The 22,018-nt window shown below is 39.5% G+C and overlaps 1 protein-coding gene and 2 long non-coding RNA genes across 4 annotated transcripts; all 3 read left to right on the top strand.

Annotated features, from left to right (window-relative positions):
* Positions 1-239: 239 nt before the first annotated feature.
* Positions 240-7,747, top strand: LOC114570382 (uncharacterized). Of its 2 annotated transcripts, none has more exons than XR_003694494.1 (6): positions 240-286; positions 483-509; positions 1,405-1,438; positions 2,030-2,125; positions 2,540-2,624; positions 7,545-7,747. It is a non-coding gene; the product is annotated as an uncharacterized LOC114570382 (long non-coding RNA). The 2 variants fall into 2 exon arrangements; XR_003694495.1 differs by lacking the exon at positions 7,545-7,747 and adding an exon at positions 7,146-7,219.
* A 152-nt stretch (positions 7,748-7,899) lies between these two features.
* On the top strand, positions 7,900-10,827 carry LOC114569424 (nuclear GTPase SLIP-GC-like). The gene is made up of 4 exons (XM_028599233.1): positions 7,900-8,099; positions 8,554-8,763; positions 8,887-9,050; positions 10,740-10,827. The coding sequence occupies exons 1-4, from the start codon at positions 7,908-7,910 to the stop codon at positions 10,825-10,827; spliced, it is 654 nt and encodes a 217-aa protein (XP_028455034.1). The 5' UTR covers positions 7,900-7,907.
* A 1,167-nt stretch (positions 10,828-11,994) lies between these two features.
* Positions 11,995-16,009, top strand: LOC114570008 (uncharacterized). The gene is made up of 7 exons (XR_003694447.1): positions 11,995-12,130; positions 13,623-13,740; positions 14,315-14,423; positions 14,531-14,664; positions 14,993-15,074; positions 15,179-15,258; positions 15,336-16,009. It is a non-coding gene; the product is annotated as an uncharacterized LOC114570008 (long non-coding RNA).
* Positions 16,010-22,018: the final 6,009 nt, after the last annotated feature.

The following is a 22,018-nucleotide window of genomic DNA, read 5'->3' as shown; positions in this document are numbered from 1 at the left end:
GGGCAAAACTTGCGCTGTCCAGCTCACCACACAGTGTCCACGTCTCCTCTCTGGAGTCAGCCATTCCCCCGCTTGTCCGGCTCACTACTGCTTTTAAAGGAGAACATAATCAGACAACTCGCTGCAGCTGTAGCAATCAGTCCTCCCTACCTGCTCACCTGAGCCACCACCTCCCCACACCCCCTCCCACACCACCACACCTGCATAACCAACTTGAAAAACTCAGTATGCACACCGTGAAGCTGGCATGCAACCACACGCTACAAAGACAGAGTCTGTGTAGCAGGTAACACACTCTGCCCCGCCTTGGTGATGCTACTGTGCCTCATGTATTTCACCTGTAAAGAACTTACAATTACTGTGGCTCTTACACTCAGATTATATATTTTTCACTGACTGTTCAACATTTTCCATGGCCTTGCAATTTATTAGCTACTTAGTCATTATTACTTAGTGCTACCTTTTATCTGCAATATCAACAGGAGCATGAAGAAGCTGTTTCTGCTCAGGTAAGGATCACATTGAATTTCCCAGGCATGTATTCAATTCAGTGAACGTGCCTCTATTCTCCATTGTCCTGAGACAAAGTCATCTTTGACTGAAGAATTGTCTCATTGGATCCCAGTGTTGTAGCTCGTGGAGACCGTCCCTGATCTCGCGAGCTCCAGTTTTCAACTCGCAGATCAGTCTGGCATCTTGAGGCAGAGAAAATTTGGAGCAGTTAGCCAAACGACCGGGCCAATCAGCGTTGGTTTTGAGGTGGGTTAGGTGGTGATAGACAGATGGTTTATCCAATCAGCTAACCAGTATTTTCAGACAGCGGTGGCCCTAATTCTGTTAGGCCGCTAATGCTTTTTTTTTCTTGGATCCTTCTTTTGGAATATGGTCCGGGAACCTGAAATTGTGCCTTTTATTCCTAAATGTCGTTACACAAACGGCAAATCTCCTTTACCGACATGTTGCTTTGCCTGCAGCAGCAGGGGCGGGCTTGTGGTTGTATTTTCTACACGCTTCGTGGATCTGATTGGTTGATTTGGCCCGTCTATCACCAACATAGGTGGTAAACAGATGGTTCATCCAATCAGCTAACCAGTAACCAAAAGTTCTCCAACGGAAAGTTCCCACATGGATATGCCGAGCAAATGCGAGCAATCAATCTGGCGGAGTCAGGTTACCAGTGTTGTGGACTGAGGGAAAAAAGATTCTGAATGGGTTCACTTGTTGGCCCTTTACTGGACTCCACTTCCCTCGGTGTCATTCCAGATTGAAGGAGAACATAAATGCAAATTCGATGTTTAAATTATAAATATGTGTGTTTAAGCCTGTAGAACTCTGGTAGAGGACAACATTTGTGTAAATATGATTTATTTACTTTTATAGTCAAACATTCCTGCTCATCCACAGGTGTGTCCGTCCACCAGTGACACCAGTAATAAAGGTGAGATACACAGTATCTTAATAAATTACATTAAAGGTGCTCTAAGTGATGTGATGCGTTTTTTAGGCACTAAAAAGTTTTTGTCACATACAGCAAACATCTCACATACAGCAAACATGTCTACTATCCGCCAGCTGCCTGTCCCCTGACAAGAAGGAGCTCGTTGAGCCATGAATATGCATTGTGGAAGTAGCCTACGTGCTAACGCTGCTGCAATGATGGCTCAACCAGCTCCTTCTTGTCGGTTATTGGCTGGAACACTGTTTGTTATGGTTCGTGGGGCAGGTTGGTTCAATTTGTTTTTGTTGCCGTTTGGGGGGCCTGGGCTGTCTACAGAGACCGTTTTTTTACAGTGTGTTCAGGGGACAGGCAGCTAGCGGTAGCTAGTGAGATGTTTGCTGTATGTGATGAAAAATGTTGTAACCTAAAAACATGTCCCATCACTTAGAGCACCTTTAAGTGTTTATTGATGTTTTCAAGGCAATACTATCTTACTTTGACTAAGCAACTATATTGAGAAAACTTTTGAATATTTTGAGAGGCACATGCAACAGACTTTTCTTTTTTTCATTTAAAAAAAAATCTAATAAGAAAAGAGAAAGTTGGATCTTCAGGGCGAGTCCAGCAAATCTCAATCACCAGCTAGTAAACGACACTGTGGCCAGACTAAACCACGATCAGACTCAGGTATTTATAATACTTTCAAACAATGGTAACCTACTACAGGGTTAAACATTTTATGTAATGACATTTTTACTTGTATAGCAAATGTCTGTTTATATTTTGGCCACATAAAATACTTGCTTATTTGCTGTCTGTCACCTCAAACAGTCCCCAGCTTACATGTTACATGTGACGTAAATGTATGTAATATGTATGCTTCTAAGTAAATGAACTTAACCTCAGCTTTTACCTTGATAATGTTTAAAACTCAGACCATGTTTTCTTCTGTGCTAAGTTGCCATAATATATGTGATTAAATACTCTAAAGCATCCTATATTTACTCGGTAGATAAAGTGCTTCATTATGCATTACTGCTTAGTGGATACACTGGTTCAAGGTTCCTACTTAATAGTTCTTTTATTGTATTCTGACTGAAGAAATACTGACTAAAGCGAAAATCATCATGAGCTTGGTTAAGAAAAGACTACCGGCCCAAGATAACAAGCTCAACAACTTCCTGAAGTAAGTATTAAGTTAAATAAGTTCTCTAAATTCTTTGTTGTATAGGCCCAGATAAAACTGTGTCTACGCCTGGTCTGAAGTTTTGCGTGAGGTTCCCACATTCTATTTTTATAAATAACAGTTTATGGGAAAGCTGTACACATCGTTTTTGTCTGTACACATCGTTTATCAATCAATCAGTCAATCAGTATGGTGGCCGACAAGGGCAAACGCCCTGCAACTTAAGAAAACACATGCAAATAGACAAAACACAAGCAAATTAAGAAAACAATTTCATTAATTTGACAACACATGGACAGCATTCAGCAAACGCGCTGCATATACACACAACACAACCAAATACATAAACGCGATGCAAACACACACAACACAACCAAATACATAAACGCGATGCAAACACACACAACACAACCAAATACATAAACGCGATGCACACACACAACACAACCAAATACATAAAGCGATGCAAACACACACAACACAACCAAATACATAAACGCGATGCAAAACACACACAACACAACCAAATACATAAACGCGATGCAACACACACAATACAACCAAATACACAAACGCGCCAATAATAAAAACGATGCAAAAGAAAAGCACACGAAACCCGAAAACAAATGCAACAAAAAAACGCTGCATCCAGATTACACAACGGAAGTTTTCCAGGCCTCTAGAGGGAGCAGTTAAGTGGAACAGCTTGATTTCCGACCCCACGGGGAGAACATGCCGAAATATTCAAGGGGTAAGCTTTGCTTCAGAACTCGAACCTCCTATGGCGCCATTTTGATGCTACCTAGCCATCCCCTCCCGTTAGCATTCCACTGACTAGCATTCATTTTGACGTCACTTGACAGCGAATAACTTTACATCTGAAGCGTTTAAAGACTCTATTTGTCCATTGTTTATTTCTAAAGAAACACGACAATGTATAAAAGGCTCCATTACCTTGTATCTCACGTTATGGCCCCGTAGCAGACGTTTTTGTAAAATAGGCTAACAATTGTGTCACACAGTAGAGGAATTACCGTATAGTACAGGATAAGCTTGCAGGCAGTTTAAACACATGAGCTGTTTAGGTTTAATTACTAATGTTAACTAGCATTTTAGTTAGCAATAATTAGCCTGTGCCCATATTATCTCCTTACATATACCCACGCTCTCTGTCTCTGTAAGATTGGGAATGATTGAGATTTCTCTTGGCACAGCTACCAGAAGACTTACAACTTTCAGACACGTTGCTCACGTCACATTTACGTTGTCTCTCTCAGTTAGAGGCTGCGCAGTAAAGCTGGCCATCACTGGAAAAGTGCTTCTAATAGCCTTCACTGGTCTCCGTTCAGAGCAACACGGCGTCTATTGGTCCATTATATACTGTCTATGGAAATATTCACTCTGACATTCTGGTTCTGCTTCGGATGCCGTCAAGTGGGATTTCGGATCATAATCAGTCCTTCACTGACCAATCAGCATTCATTCAGCGTGTTATGGGCAACAACGACTCACCCTGTAAGAAATCAAAAAGGACATAAGTACTCGTTCATTCAACTTTAGACCTATAACCCATGTTAAACTTGCAAAAACTACAATCAAATCTGAGGTTTCTCAACAACAATCAGGCGAAAGAGACAAATTTAGCCATCCAGCTGCATAGAGTTCCATTCATTTTGCACTGGACTGCGATCATCCCCAGTGGAACTATGGTGGAACTGCAAACAAATTCGGTACAATGGGGATGAATAGGGAGTGGAATGGCTTTCCGGGGACCGGCTTTGATAGCACTTTTTCATACATGTAAATGTAGCACGAAGTGCTTCATACAATATCCTCCCCACACACACACACACACACACACACACACACACACACACACACACACACACACACACACACACACACACACACACACACACACACACACACACAGCCCCGTTCACCCACCTACACACCCACCCACCCCTAAATCGACAAAAATGACTTAATTTAAAACAGGAAGGAAACAACAGCATGACACTTAAAACCAAAGATATATATATATATATATATATATATATATATATATATATATATATATATATATATATATTATACATAAATGAATATATTATACATAAATTAATAAAATAAATCTAAGCTCTAAAAAGTTGCTTATAAGTACATAAATTGTAGCCTAGAAATGTAGACACACTGCAGCAAATTTAATTTGCAGCCGGGAGGTCTAGGCTTGGGAGCTGGAAAAACCAAACTCTGATCAGGCCAATCACATCGTGTATAGAGTCAGTGGGCGGGCTTATGGCTGCTGCTGCTGGGAACAGCGGTCTTCTGGGAGACTTAAAGTTAAGTTAAAGTTAAGAACAAAGAACGGCACTGAAGTCATTCTTAAAAAGGAAGATGTGTTCAGTGTTTTGCCGACTGGATACAGAAAAAGTTTAATTCTATCAACTAGCTTCGCTACCTTCTTCGTTGCTCTGCCTGGTTGTAGCGCTATCCTATTATGTGCAGAGGGAAATTGAAAGACAACCGTTTATCCTGCCCCTCGGATTGACCCCTGTCAATGGTGAGTTCCCAGACCCAACATCTTAATGTGGGTCTGACTTGTCAGGCTATCGTAAACTGTAGATTGTTAAAAACACAATCCAGAAAATACAGATACATAAATAAGTGCAATAAAAAACAACTAGAAACAACTAATAACATAAATTATAAAACTAATTAAAACAAACATACATATAAATAAATAAATAGACCATAAGTAGATAGATAAAGAAAATGAATAAATAAGTTGTTTATTAAAAGATAACTTTTTGACTGACTAAAAACGGTAGGTTTTAAGTTTGCCTTTAAAAATATCAACACTCTTGGGCGACCTCAAGCTCACCCAGTAAGAGTGTTTGCCCCATGTAGCAGGGTTCGAATCCGACTACTAACTGCAGCAGCCCACTCCCACTTGACCAGAGAGGCCTAGCAGGGTGTACTCTTAAAGGGATACTTCACCGATTTAGCATTAAGCTTTGTATCAGTAGAAAACCGGTAGTATTTTCAAATGACCATTCTTCCCTCCCTCATGTCCCCTTGAGACTGGCTTTCTCTGTATTGTGGGTGTGGAAAAAAGCCTCTATTGACGCAAAAATCGTCATTTCTGTCAGGGCCATAACGTCAAGAACAACACAGACAATAAATGATTTAAGAATTTATTGAATTATGAGTTAAATTTGGCGGTATGGCTCTGTTCAGAGGAGTCCCCTGACCTTTCATGAGCACCATGAAAAAGCAGTGACTCAGGGGACAGCAGCAGCATTAGGGGACGCTCACACAGTTTAACACTGGGAGAGCTAAACTATTCCCCATATGACCAGAGCAGCAACGATGACATAGAAGCAAATGCCATGTTATACACAACAAGGTGGAGCAGGGGAGGAGGTGGGTAGCAAAAAGTGAGCAGAAAGCATTTGGAGCAAACTACAGCAGCAGTAGGAACAAGCTAAAGTAGCAGCATTTAGGAGGAGCTAAGGCAGCAAGCAGAAGGAGCAAAACTGAAACAGCTTAAGTAGCGCGCCCTGTTGAGTGTAGCCATTAAGCAGTGAGGGGAGTGACCAGCTGATGCACTAATGCAGATCAGCTGCTGCAGATCAGCTGATGAGACCATGTTGTTGACCAATTGTGGTTAGCAGCGTCTTGACTACCTGGCCTGCCAGAACTGACGCTGACGCTCAATTTAGCGTCATTTTGGCCGTTTAAATGCCAACCATTCTACTTGCCACGCAAATTTACGGCTGTGTTTATACTCCGTGTTTACAGCCCACCAAGTGCTAATGCTAGTATGCATTGAACTTTACGGAGCCTATAATGTGTGTGCACTAAATGTAGCCTGTTTCGTATGTCGTTTTTATATAATGTCGTTTTTATATATTTTAAAGGTGTAACACCACTTGAGCCACTGTGAAACGTTGTTTCGTGTATATGGTTGAAATGACAATAAAACACACTTGAGTTGAGTTGACCGTCTCACTGTCTGTCTGTAAATGGTAGGTGTGGCTTGGGAGTGGACGCTAAAGCAGTGAAAGCAAGTGCATTCTGGGATTTGGTGTCTTTCATCCACATGAGCCAAAAACACATTTTATGGCTTTTCTCGGCCTAGGAGCCACCAATTTTACAAGTAATTAACTACATAAGTGACCCAATTTAAATATATATAATTATATTCATGTTGCCAACGGTGAAATATCCCTTTAATCATGTCTGTAATGTATTTTGCTCCCACTCCATGTATTGATTTAAAAAGAAGTTGCATTGATTTCTGTTCAATTATGTGGTTGACAGGCCACAGCAGACCTTTTGAATGAATTTTAAAAAGCTTTTTGATGGGCTTTTTTGGCAGACCCTTGCTGTAGTCAACTCTGCTAGAAATAAAAGCTTGAATTAGTTTTTTCCATATTGGCTTTTGATGCAAAGTCTCTGAGTTTGGCAATATTTGTGAGATAAGAAAAAGCTGATCTTGTTACTGCTACTATTTAGACTAAGATGAGAGTCAACTATAATACCAAGGGGGACACCACAGGTCAAACGGCTAATGCAGAGAAGATTATTACAGACAGTATTGTGTTAGGCTGTTGATTACAAAATGCAGGTGTATATATATATATATATATATATATATATATATATATATATATTTATATATATTTTGTGAAGTTATTACATAATGCAGCGTTATTACATAATGTGGTGTTATAAAACCTTACACAGTCATAAATATTAATATTAGAACTTATTATTATTGTTGTTAATATCAAAATATTGATTTTAGCCACTTTAAATTATGCTGAGTAGGCTGTTCATAGATGGATGTCTTCCTTATTTTGACAATATCTTTTATTGTTTATATCTTTTCCCAAATTCACCCATTTTCAACAGGGATAAAATCGATGATTTGGAGACAGACAAGAGGGAGTTGGTCGGTGTCTTTGGTAAAACTGGGGCTGGAAAGAGCTCTTTGATAAATGCCGTCATTGGAGAGAAGAATCTCTTGCCCTCTGGAAGTATCAGTGCATGTACATCAGTCATGATCAAAGTCGAGGCTAACACAGATGCTAACCAACAGAACAAAACCTATCAGGCGGACATTGAGTTCATTCAAAAAGAGGTAAAATTAACTGAATGTTTTTGTTTACTAGCACTAGAAGCTATCATGCAGCTGCAGAAATACAGTTGCTGATTATTATTCAATTAAACTTAATTTAACTAAATCATTTTATTTCTTAGGAGTGGAAAGATGAGATGTTTCATTTTCTGGGTGATAAAGCAAGTCAGAAAGATGACGATTATCCTGACTTTAAGGAAAAGCTGTCAGCACTGTACGGAAGAAAAGAAAAGGAAAACATAACCTCTGAAATGCTCATGGAGGAAGAATATTTCAGTGAAATTCCAGAATTTCTCGAAAACAAGAATAAGATTTTGCCATGTGAATCAGTAAGTTACAAGCGTTACATGAAAACAAAATAATAACTCATTACACCTATTAGCTGCACTTGTTACCAGTTATTCTGATAATTGATTTAATGAAATACTACCACTTACGGACTTGGGACCTAATTCAGTTTCTTATCCGTATGAACCATATGGATGTTCTATTCTATGATAAACATACTGGTAATTACCTCCCATATTTGTGGGCGCTGTCAAAATCTGATCATGTTTAAATCTAAATTTAAAACCTAATTGTTCGCTATTGCAGAAAGTTTTACTTTTGTCTCCATTTCTGGTTTACTGTTTATTATTTTTTATATTATTTTAACAGCATTCTTTAACTGCTCTTTTTTGTCTAATCCTGTTATAGTTATTTTATGCAATTTGTAAAAAAAAAATAGTGTTTGTGCATACAAATAAATTGCCTTGCCTTAATTTAATGTTTTAATATATGCAGGCTGAAGAGCTATCTACAACACTTGTCAGATTCACAAGAGTCACAAGACGTGACTCAGAAGACAAAGAAAGTCTAAAGAGGTGGTACTGGCCACTGGTGAAGTGTGTGACTGTGAGGGTGCCTCAAAATGATCTTCTCCAGCATGTCACACTTGTGGATCTTCCTGGAAATGGGGACCGTAACAAGAGCAGAGACGAGATGTGGAAAAAGGTAATCTATTCACATACAATGCTGTTTGTAGTGTATGTGTTATCTGGAAGCTGTGACATTATGTTATTATGAAGCTCTGATAAGGAATTATTCATAATGAAATTTGCTATTATGCCCCTTCAGTTAGTTGGAAGTTGTTCTACTGTGTGGATTGTGACTGACATTGAACGAGCAGCAGCAGAGAAAGAAGCCTGGGAAATCCTGGAAAGTGCCAGCAGCCTCATGGGAAATGGGGGCGAGTGTCAGCACATTCACTTTATCTGCTCCAAATCTGATTTGAATCTTAAGTAAGTGATTTAAGAGTAGTTAAATTAAACATCCAAAATGAGGCACTGATGTGTGGTGGCCAAGAGGAGTTTACACAAGCAAATGTACAGATAATATTTTCATGCCACAGGTAGAAAATGCTGTGAAAATGCTTCGTTGTTAGTTTAGGTGCAGAGGTGAAGCCTGACACAGTGGACCATTCTCAAAAAAAATTGAGACAACGGCACTCCCAAAACACCTGTGTATTTGTTTACGTTTTGGCAAATTGGCGCCATTAAAATTGGCACTTATTAAAATAAGTTAGCTGTTCCTGTTAGCAATGTAACCATGGATGTTCAGACAACTGTAACTGGACTTAAAGTTTGCAATAATTTAAATAAATAAATAATGAATAGTCATTTGGCTTTAAATGGAGGAATTATTTCAAGGAAATTCTTTTAGAAATCAATAAATGCTTATAAACTCAAAACAACTAAATAAACTAAAGATAAGATAAGAATCTTTATTGTCATTGCACATCAGGTATACAATGAAATTGCAATGCTTCCTCGGCCAGTGCATAATAAATATAAGTAATAAAAGCAAACAGGGGGCAGAAGCTATGGATGAGTTGTTGGGTGAGGGTCATGCCTTTTTTCCAAATCTTAAAATTTTAGAATATAGAATAGAATAGAATTTTTTTTTTTACTGGCGAGTGGAGGGTCATGTCATTTTGTGCTAAAGGTCCCAAAGCTCCTCCGGTGGCCCCTTAAATAAATAACGAACAGTCCCTAAAAAGGAAGCAATATATACATCATTTAGACATAGCGTACACACATTTTATAAATTCAGGGACTTCGTGCTGGCGATATCTTCTAGCAAGGGTAGGGGGACTGCCAGTGATGCGTTGTGCTGTCTTTATGACCCTCTGCAGGTTCTTTATGTCCGCCATATTACAGTTGGCATACCAAGCCGTAATGCAGCACGCTGGGACGTTCTGGATGGTGCTGCGGTAAATGGCCACTCACAGTTTCTCCTCCAGATGGTTCCTTCTAAGTATCCTTAGGAAGTGCAGTCGCTGACAGGCCTTTTTTACCACCGCAGATTTGTTGGCAGTCCAGGAGAGGTCCTCGGCTATATGTCCCAAGGAATTTGTAGGAGGACACCCCGTTGATGCTCAGTGGGGCTGGGGCTTGTGTCTCCTGAAGTCTATGACCATCTCCTTAGTTTTGCTGGTGTTGAGTAGCAGGTTGTGTTCAGAGCACCAACCTGCCAGCCTGTTGACCTCGTCCCTGTACGCAGTCTCATCCCCTCCACTGATGAGGCCGATGACCGTAGTGTCATCCGCAAATTTAATGATGGTTTTGGAGGGGTGGATGGATGTGCAGTCATGCGTGTACAGGGAAGACAGGAGAGGGCTCAGCACACAGCCCTGGGTGGAGCCTGTGCTGAGGGTCAGGGTGGAGGAGCAGGTGGTGCCTACCTTAACCGCTTGAGGGCGGTCAGTCGGGAAGTTCTTGATTCAGGCACAAGTGGAGGGGGGGAGGACGATGTTGGTCAGCTTGTCCACCAGGATGTCAGGAACAATGGTGTTAAATGCTGAGTTGTAGTCTATGAACAGCATCCTGACCTTAACTTTAGTCTGAGAGGTGATGCAAAAATATGTTATAATTTCAGGTTGGTATACAAGACTGTATAAAATGTCACTTGATGTAAATCTTCTCTTATAGGGACCATGAAGCCATACGTAAAAAGAAACATTCAAGCCAAGAAAACAGTGAGCGAACAATTCAGCGAAGAAAAAGGCGATCAAGGTGAGTTTCATTGACTGAAAGATTAACATTGTCTACAACTGCAAGCCTGCCTTAAAATCAAAACCTTTTTTTTCAGAAACAATTCAGTGATGAATGTTTGAAAGTTTTCACAGTGTCCTCCAACGAGTTTCTAGAGAAAAACTATCTAAACCCAGATGAAACTGGTAGGTGTCTGGTAGATGCATACACACACTGGTAGATATATAAACACTTTGTGGATAAAAGAAAATGAATAGCTCCAGTACATATTTTGTTTTACTTTACTTTACTTTTAAACAAAAATGAGATTATGACATTTAAATGTATGTAAATATATTATGTATGTGTAATTGCAGAAATACCCAAACTTAAGGAATTTCTGCAAAAACTCAATGACTGTCACTCAGAAACAGTGAACTATGTGTCTGGAGCTTGTGGGATTCTCTCTCTGATTCAAGGTGCCAGCAGTATAGACGGGTAAGATCAAGTAACACAACTTCTTTCATTGTCATTATTATTGACTGAAAATAATATTCATGGCAAGTAAGGTGAAGTAAAGTATGTTCAAATTCAGTCAAAAGATGAGTGACAAGAAGTGACAGACTTCTCAAATCTTTGTGGAGTAACTATGTTTTAATGCCACTGAAACACTGAAAGGATAATCTCATCCATAGAGAATATTTAGCCATCAAGGTAGTTGTTTTCCAGTTGCTTCAGAGGAGCTGGACACAGAAAGGGTGATCATACTCAAGACTAACAGAATTTCATAAAGAAAGAAAGAAAGAAAGAAAGAAAGAAAGAAAGAAAGAAAGAATCAATACTGTTATGAAAGAAAATCCACTCAGGTTGAAATATAGTTTTTAAATACTGAATGTGTGGTGTTTGATTTCAGGCTAGCAAAAACACAGATGTGTGCACAGACCTTGACAAAAAGATGAAGGATGAACTTGATAAAGTCAGAAAACCCATGAAAGAGGCCTACGAGGCTTTTGAAAAATGCCTCAGTGAGGGGGTTGAAAGATCAACAATGTCATGTGAAAGTGTCTTGAAGTTGGTCATACGTCCTGTACGTATTTGAGTTATAATTACATTACAACAACTAATTTAGCACTTAATATGAATATGTCTTTGAAACGTTTCTTTTTTGTTTCAGAGAGATGAAAAAAGGTGAAGATGTAAAAAGGTGGAGGTTTTCACCAGACATTGAAGTGTGTCGTTAAGAAAGACGGCACCCACAAACCAAAAAAAGGGAAACAAATAAATCTCAATGGGCAGTTAGCTTCATGCCTGACTGACAGCATTGACGAAGAATTCAAGAAGACCTTCCCGTAAGAAATTACCTGATGAATACATAAAACCTTGTGTTGACCTGTTTTACAAACAGTGTAGAATTAAAGGAATATTTCACCGTTGGAAAGATGAATATATCTTTAAATTGGGTCACTTGTGTAGGAGAAATGTGAAAAAAAAATTATAAATTGGTGGATTCTAGGCTGAGAAAAGCCAGAAAATTCGTTTTTGGCTCATGTGGATGAAAGACACCAAATCCCAGAATGCACTTGTTTCGCAGCTTTAGCTCTACTCCCAAGCCACGCCTACCCTTTACAGACAGACAGTGAGACGATCAACTCAACAAGTGTGTTTTATTGTCATTTCAACCATAGACACGAAACAACGTTTCACCGTGGCTCAAGTGGTGTTACACATTTAAAATATATAAAAACGACCTTATATAAAAACGACATACGAAATAGGCTACATTTAGTGCACACACATTATGCTCCTTAAAGTTCAGCTAACACATAGCTACTAGCATTAGCGTTTGGTGTAAACACCGAGTATAAACAGCCGTAAATTTGCGTGGAATGTAGAATGGTCGGCATTTAACAGTCACAAACTCCACCAGCAGTTAGCAGTTAGTTGGTTAAAAGCACCCAATTTCTGCACCAAGCAGTCCGTGTTAACACAGCCCACCTCCACTAGTCTTACCCGGCAACAGAGCAGCAGACCTGGTAGCTGGATGGTCCGGTACAGCAATATTTCCACAACAACAAAAACACAGCAGTCTCTGAACTCGTGTTGGGAGTTTTGTTGAAGTTGGATGTAGTCCAGTTTGTTGTCTAATGAGTGGACACTTGCAAGCAGGATTGATGGAATAGATGGCCGTCTAGCGTAGCTGATGATGTCCCTACCGGCCAGATGCAACATTGCTGGTCTCGATAGCGGGCGGGCGAAGCTCACGTAGTGTGTCGAGTATTCTGTCTGTAATAAAGTTTCATGCATATTCTCCGATTTGTACCCATGTATCCCGGTGGTACATGTGTGCGGTAGCTTAAATGCACATAATTGTTGTTCTAAAATATCCTTCAGGATGAATACAGTTGCTGCTAAGAAGCTAAGCGAGGATTCAAGATGACATGATGATCGTTTTTTCCTCGGCAGTCTCTGGGACCCAACCCCCTATGAGCTATGCGGAAGTAGCTCCTAAACTGGCTGTAGTCCTTTGCCTCTGGGCAAAAATCTTCCGTTGACGCAAAAATCGTCATTTTACGTCATCGGAAGATTTTTTACCCAGACCCAGACCCAGAGATCTCTGGTCTCAGGGGGACATGAGGGAGGGGAGCACAGACATTCAAAAATACTACCATGTTTCTGCTGATACAAAGCTTAATGCTAAATCGGTGAAGTATCCCTTTAACCCATTCTAAATTGTATGGTTATATACGTAAATTATGTAATATAATACATATATACAAATTACATTATCAAACTTGTCAATGCTACCTTTATGAATCATTTCAACGTGTTAACATGTTTCAGAAATGAAAGAAAGTATGGACAATTCAACAATGTCATCACTAAGTTTTCACTTGACACAAAGAGTCTGATTAAAAAGTACAAAGATGTTGAACTGCAGCTGATATTTCTCAAGACAGAGGTAAGAGATGAGATTAACACCGTCCTATCCATTAGTCCATTATTAAGCTGATTGTCCAGGTTAGGGAGACTAAGCCGAAGGCTGAAGGGTGAGCAAATCAATCCGGACATCAAGTTTGTGACTAATGTCTGGAATAAAGACTAAACATTGAACACAAATAATCTTATTTTTAACTGTGAACATATGCACTGTAAATGGAGAATTCTATTATTAAAGTTAATGTTTAGCAAGCCATTTTTGTCTGGATAGGATCTTTGACTGTTGTTGCAAAGCTGACCCTGCCCCAATTCATGTCCACATACTGAAGAATTGTGATAGTCTGACCTAAGTGGGCAAAAGAATGTGTACCTCCACCTGATAGAAAGCAGGTCAAAAAAAAATAATTTACTGCTTTACTGGTAAAATCTCGAAAGATAAGCATTACATGTATTTCTATCACCTTGATTTTATTTAAGAAAAAATATATATATATATATATATACACACACACACACACACACACACACACACACACACACACACACACACACACACACACAGTATAGTGATCTATGCTCTATGTTCTGTTTTTAAGGAAGACAAAATTAAGACAGAACTCAACAAAATGATCCGGGAGCGTAAGAAAATAATCTACAAGAGTTTGACCGTGACAATTGGGAAAAACATGCAAGAAGCCTACGACGGTAAGACAGAAGAACATGACATAAGCAACTTGACACTGTAATAATACACATTTACACTCATTATGATTGTGCATAAAAAATGACAACAATTTTCTGTTTTATTGTAGAAGCCACAAATTTTAGAGGAAAGGACACGCTGGAAAATATGAGAGACACTCTTGAGAAGCACGTACGTGCTGCAAAGAACACCATGTTTGAGGAGGCTTAAGAAGAATTGTTGAAACAGCTGAGAGAATTGATGGTTTGTGACATTTTATAATACATCATATGAAGATGATAAAGTAAAACGTGCTGCACATCCATGATTCTCATCATTTAAATGAAGGATTTTTCTAAATCCAAGCAGAATATGCATCACTCTGAAACTTGAACTTTCACAAACATTCAACTATTGTTATTAATTTAAAACAGAAACATACAAAATACGATGTAGCTATTAACAGTCAGTTTGAGCAGCCCTCTGAACACACATCTCAACAGTTAATTAATTTAGGATTCAGTTAAGTAACCTTGAATGCAATATTTGACATTGTGAGTGATAAGTGATAAAGATTTTGATGCTAATTTAGGAGGAGATCCTGGAGAAGCTGGAGAAAACAATGCAGGAATCAATCGAGCTGTCACTCAAGACAGATGGTGACTCAATCCTAGGTAAAGGGAACGTAATGAAATAAAAATGATTATCACTTAAAATACTCAACAAATTTCCAATAGTGTAATCAATAAGACTTGTTTTAAACAATGCTTTTCTTTAGATGTTACATGGCAGCTTGAGGAGGTGAACAATTACTACAATGAACTGAAGGCCCAGCAGCAGAGTCCATGACATGCACAGGTACGTTAGAGTGAAACTGATGATTCAGACGGATGGTATGATAGATGATGATATGACAGCTCTGGTGGACGTTTCAGGTTTGCTCCGTGGAGAGAAACAGCCGAGGCCAGATTCCCCACTGAAGGTCCTGCAGACCCACTGGTTACTGACGTCAGGCCTCTGGATTTAGTCTCAACCATTTTTGTCAAGTTGCTGTCCCTGTACTCTTTAAGTGTTGTTTTGATATGTACTTTGAGTTTGCTTATGGTGAACTACATGGTGAGAGATTTTAGATTTTCTATTTTTGGTAATGCATTTTTGATTATAGATCAGAGGCAAACAGAAAATGTGGGAGAGAGAGAGAGAGAGAGAGAGAGAGAGAGAGATGAAATGCAGCAAAGTTTCCCAGTCTGATTTTAAACCATGGACGTTGTGGTTTTAATGGTTCACGTCTTAGCCACTAGGCCAATATGGTGTATTCTTGTTTTTAATGATTGAACATGATTTGATTTTTTGTTCTCTTTGAATATATTTTCATGTTTTTTTTCCATAATTTGATTTTATTAGTATTGGTCAATTGGGATGAGCTTGGTGAAATTTTAATGATTTTATGGGTGTGTAATTTAAATTGTAACCTTGATTTTGGTACATACTGTACGTTGGATTTGAAATAGGCTTCTCAAAGAATGATGATGATCTTTTTTCCTTAAAGGTCCAGTGTGTAACGTGTTTAGTTGTTCATTATCAAAATCTGTGTTGCCCGTTCACAAACTTGTCCTTTTTCATGAATATTTACCACCACCATCAATTCCAAGTATTCCTTTTGGCTTGAAATTTTACATTTGCATTATTATGAACTGGGGTAGACGCTCCATATTCATGCGCCATCTTGAAATACTTTAGCCGGAAAGGGACATACAGGATATACTGCTCCGCCTTTCGCGTTTTCACTGTCACATGATAAACTCACAGGTGTTGCTAATGGGTATCGTAGCTTCCCGGCCCCGGCAAGTTTTTTTAGAAGGAAACATGGAGGACCACACATATTCAAAATCCAAATTTCTTCTTTGCCCAGAAAAAGAAAAAGGATATTGAAAAGAGCAAGAGACCATATTTTTGAAGTGTGAAGGCTACCGTAGCTGTAATACTTACTTTGAACTGGGTGGTGCAAGAGAGTTGATTGCAATATATGATCGCAACGCTAGATGGGAGCAATTCTTACACATTGGACCTTTAATGTTCAAAGACTATAGTATTGTTTACTGCAAAATAATGTTTTTATGTCTTCATATATGAGAAATAGAGAGAACTAGATGATAGCAATAAAACCTGTTGGCTTCTGGCGATTTACTGTATTTTTTTTATCTACACTATTTCTAAATGCTTAAATAATTGAATATGGTATACTGCCCAATAAACGTCAATAAAGTTCACTTATGAGTCAAAGTGTCACATGTAGTTTGGCTTCTTTATTGTTTATGTTGTTTTAAAAGGACCTTATAAGATAAAGAAATTGTTTTCCAACCTTTTCCTCAAGATATTTTTCTAACTTAATCCTAAAGGTTCTGACCTAAAATTGATGGTGCAGTAAAACTCCCTTTGTTTAGCAAGTGCCTTGTATGCCTTAGGGTTAGTTTCTCCTCAGGATAAATGGTTAGCATTATTTTTGCATAAATTTGAGTGTGTTTTGGGCACATTGCTGAGTAAGCTGAGGTTGATACCAGGAAGTTTTTATGAAAATGTGCCTGTACATGCACTCAGTTTAACTCCGAACTTCTCATATGCCTTAAGGTTAGTTCCTCTTCTGGATCAATGGTGTGCATTATATTTTGTCTTTTGTGAGTGTGTGCATTGGTGAGTAAGCTGCTGTTGATACCAGGATGTTATACATGATATGTACACACAATAGGAAAATGTGCAAGTCAGAACACTGTTATGAGCACTAGTCAAAAAACTCAATCCTCAAACTCAACAAGCTTTCTTACAGAAACCTAATGGTCTGGTAGATAGATGAAGTTGTCTTCTCTAGCAGCACTCTCAGACGGTGTTTTGGTCTCAACATGTTCCTGATCATCTCTAACCTCATATGAACCATGGCTAACCTGTTCACTCATGCCTTTGTCACATTGTTAGAGACAACCCTCACCACAATGACTGGAGCAATCAGCCCTACCCAATCTGTTTCATTTATTTATAAAACCCTCAAATCATATTTGAGCAGGTGAGTTTGTGTGGAGCCACAGTGTTACCAAACAAGTTTTAGTAGTTTTAGTAAAATACACCAAAAATAGGCTACTATCTATTTGGTGCCCAAGTAGCTTTTGTAAATATATAAAAAAAAAATGTAATACATTGTAGTAGGTTAGACATGTTAGTAGGCTTGTTCAAACTGTAGCCTGGTGTTGAAACAGACCATGTGAAACAGAACATGTCAATGTGGAAAGATTGTGTCATTCTCGGTGCGTATTCCGGCTACAAGCTCAAGTACCAGAAAAGCGAGCTCCTAGCGATAAACTCTCTGGCTAGGAAGCTCCCACACTCGCTATTGCCATTTAAGTGGGCTGAGGACGGATTTCACTACTTCAGGGTTTGTATCACAACGGCTGTGTCAGACATTTTCCGCAAAGATTTCTTACCTCTGGTCAAAAAAGTTGAAGGCCATTTTGACCGCTGGTTGGTCTTACCACTCTCCCTTGTGGGCCGGATAAATTTGGTTAAGATGGTTGTCCTACCCAGATTCCTTTATCTTTTCCAGCACATCACGGTGCTTATCTCTAAATCGTTTTTTGACAAGCTGGACAGGGCGATATCTAAATTTCTCCGGGGCGGCAAACCCGCTAGGATCTGCAAGGTGATATTACAGTCCCCTAAGACTGAGTGGGGTCTGGCATTCCCTAACTTCAGGTGATATTACTGGGCAGCTAACCTGCAAAAACTCTTATACTGGCTGAGCGACGACTGTGCCTCACTACTTGTCTGGGTACACTTGGAGAGGGTGAGCTCAAGCCTTCCACTGTGGTCGGCCCTCTGCTCCCAGCTCCCTTTGCCTTTGGCGCCTGTGGGCACATGCCCGATTGTATCCCTCTCACTTAAGATCTGGAGTCAGGTTAGGAAAAACCTTGGGTTGCAGGGCATTTCCCCTGACGCAGACCTCCCTGTTGCGCTGAAGCGGGCCCTGACGTTTACATCTCTGCTAGCCCGGAGGCGAAATTACGAATCCCACTATGGCCTCGCCAAGATTCGCCCTACGAAGCAGCTTGATTGGTTTGGGTTAGGCATTTCCCCTCGAGTGGTTAAGGTTAGGATAGCCGATTGATCAGGGGATAGGACGCCTGTCCAATAAATGCTATTGAAGGGCGGGTCTTGGCATGGCCATAGTGGGATTTGTAATATCGCAGCCCGGAGAATGATTTTGTTCAACTGGAGGCTCGCCCGCCCCCCTACGCACAACCGTTGGATTAAAGAAGTGCTTGACAACTTGAAGCTCGAGAAGCTTAGAGCATCTATGAAAGGCTCATTCTCGTCATTCCTAAACACATGGAACCCTTTCCTAGAATTAGTTGACTCCCTCAGCCCATTTCCCGACACAGAGGACTGAGCTGCCTCCCCCCCTCCCCTTTTATCTAGTTATTTATTTATACCCTTTTTTATGTGATGTGACTGGCTGGTGTGTGTCTGTCTGCCTGTATGAATCTGTGTTTGGACCTGATCTGGGTTGGGCTGTGGGTGCGGGTGGAATGGGGGGGAATTGGCATGTCATGTCGACTGCGACCTGTTTACCTGGGACTGTGTGTTTTATGCCATGTTCATATGTTTGAAAACGTAATAAAAAGAGTTGAAAAAAGAAAAGATTGTGTCATTCTGCATGTCTGCAGTTTTGTACACACTCTATTTACTTACATTTACTCTTGGATTCACACAGTGTTTACTGTACATCTTGGCCAGATCTGTATTCTGTACTCAGCAGGAGTGTGTTAAGAATTTTTACGTTTACATATCTCAACATGTTCCAGATAATCTCTAACCTCATATGAACCATGGCTAACCTGTTCACTCACGCCTTTGTCACATTGTTAGAGACAACCCTCCCCCCTCATGACTGAAGCAATCAGCCCTACCCAATCTGTTTTATTTATTTATTTATTTATAAAACCCTCAAATCATATTTGAGCAGGTGAGTTTGTGGGGAGCCACAGTGTTTTAGTAAAATACAGCAAAAATACTATCTATTTGGTGCCCAAGTAGTTGTTGTAAATATATAAACAATTGTAATACATTGTAGTAGGTTAGACATGTTAGTAGGCTTGTTCAAACAGTAGCCTGATGTTTGTGAAACAGAACATGTCAACGTGTAAAGATTTTGTCATTTTGCATGTCTGCAGCTTTGTACACACTCTATTTACTCACATTTACTCTTGGATTCACATTGTTAAACTCTTGGCCGGATCAGTATTTTATTTACTGTATAATGCATTTTATTGTCAGCGTTCTTATTTTTCCCACTCATAGGTCAGTGCACTCAGAGTGCTGATAAGAGGATCCCTCTATAGAACAGTGTACTGTGGCAGGTTTCGTGTGTGATTGTTTTTTTTTGTAAACATTCACTAGTCAGCAGGAGTGTGTTACAAATTTTTACATTACGTTTACATGTCTCAACATGTTCCAGATCATCTCTAACCTCATATGAACCATGGCTAACCTGTTTACTCACGCCTTTGTCACATTGTTAGAGACAACCCTCCCCACAATGACTGAAGCAATCAGCCCTACCCAATCATTTAATTATTAATATCAAGTTTCATTTATTTATTTATAAAACCCTAAAAACTTTTTAAAGAGAACTGTGTTTGCACATCCACTTGTTTGCGATAGATAGCCTGCCTATAAGTAGCATCACACTCTGTCTGCACTTGTGTGGTTGTGCTTTGCATGTGTGGGATTCTGAAACGTCCTTAAATTTGGGAATTGGCGTTTGTTTATTCAAAGTCAAAGACAGTCCAAAGTAGGCTAGTGCTACTTTGCACATTTTTGTGGGTCTGAGGTGTATGCCAGATTTTAGCTGCCAAAGCTCTGCTGCGCTGCTCTCTGTCTCTGGTCCTCAGTGTGAGAGGAGGAGTGGCCAGCGGCTATAGCGGCAAAAGCCAATGTGTGCTTATTTTACCTATATATTTAACGATATATTTTGCATTTCTAATCCATACACCATAAACATTGGCACTGCACTTACCCGTGCCCATAGCAGAACACCAGTCAAGTTTGAAATCCATGGGACTAACGGTTCGAGAGATATGCGCATAACACCCCCCCACACACACACACACAGACAGAAAGACGTTCCTGCAATTTATAGATCATGTAGGCTACATACACATTTGTGTAGCTTTTTTTTCTATCATCTATTGTTTTTCTTCCATCAATTTTAGTTTTGCTTATTTCAGCTTCCAACCATGGGAGAGGATGTAGCCTACATGTGCTACATTTAGCCTATTCATTCTTTAGAAAGAAAATGTAGGCTGCAAAGAAAGGACACATAAACATACAAACAAACAAAACAGAAAATAAGATTATAAAATAAAAAATGTAGACAGGAGAGATTTAATTAGGCTATGGGAGGAGTAGGAGCAACGTTCCGTGCACCTATGAAAGAGAAGTATAACGCTGGGTTTCAGGTTACAGGCAGCTTTAAGACCCAGAGCGAAAAGACTTTAGTTTTGTTTTGGGTTGGACTATTGAGAGTAGCAGAGACTCCTATCGCCTGCTTCACAACCAGAGGATCGGCACTGATCCATATGTAGATAGCTCATCTACGCTACACACTATACAGGTAGTGTTGGAACGATTATTTTTTTAATGGCATGGCTGTAACCCTAATACAAGCTAGAATTAAGTGTTTGAATAGTTAAGTGCCCCTGTCCAGACTTGGTTACAAAAGTTTAGGATTTTGAATGCTAATCGATGTTCAATAGTGTAATAATGTTGAATTTGTATTGACACACACACACACACACACACACACACACACACACACACACAAACCAGATCTAACCTGTTTATCTTCTACGCCACGGCTATTTATAATAATACAATTGTGTTGCCTTTTTTATACAAGGCACAAGTGCACTGAAAACAAATGTTGGTTTATAATCTCTGTGGGTTTAGTACAAAAGAGAACTCTTGCTGCTTTTATTGACATACTGCAGGCATGGTTCTTCAGATCAACAGCAGAGTGATCAAACAAGTTGTCATAAATACTGTATAGCTATGTCTGACATCTACAAATCAACTGACTGAGGACAACTGTTAAACTAACTGCACAGCCCTTTCAACCTTTTAATCAAACATAATACATATAAAACATCCCAGCACACGTTAGAGCTATATGTATGCCATCAGCTCTACCAATTAATCAAAAAGATCTAAATAAAATATTGAACCCCTTAACTGCTAGTTTCCCCCAGTTATTTCATCTCAAGTAGTTTAAGTTTGGAAAAATCCTCCTACAGTATCACATCTTTGTGTATCATATTGTTTCAACTGTTTGTTGGAGCTGTATATTTACACTGTGTGAAATGTTCACTCTCCTAACTTTTTTTATTCATGGCTACATCATTCTATCAAATGAAAATATTCTGTCAGATGACATATGCACAGTTGTATACACATTTCACAAAAATTCACCCAGACATACTTGGGCCATAGTTCAATCACCACTGTGTTATCACACGCACACTCGCACACACACACACACACACACACACACACACACACACACACACACACA

The sequence above is a fragment of the Perca flavescens genome, chromosome 15 (assembly GCF_004354835.1).
Source record: "Perca flavescens isolate YP-PL-M2 chromosome 15, PFLA_1.0, whole genome shotgun sequence".
NCBI classification, from domain to species: Eukaryota; Metazoa; Chordata; class Actinopteri; order Perciformes; family Percidae; genus Perca; species Perca flavescens.
This window is presented reverse-complemented; position numbering and strand designations above follow the sequence as displayed.

Bases quoted from the DNA above. Each gene is read 5' to 3' on its own strand.
- LOC114569424 (XM_028599233.1), top strand. From the start codon at position 7,908: ATGTTTCATTTTCTGGGTGATAAAGCAAGTCAGAAAGATGACGATTAT. The intron at 8,100-8,553 runs GTAAGTTACAAG...TAATATATGCAG, and splicing joins AGATTTTGCCATGTGAATCA to GCTGAAGAGCTATCTACAAC. The intron at 8,764-8,886 runs GTAATCTATTCA...ATGCCCCTTCAG, and splicing joins GAGACGAGATGTGGAAAAAG to TTAGTTGGAAGTTGTTCTAC.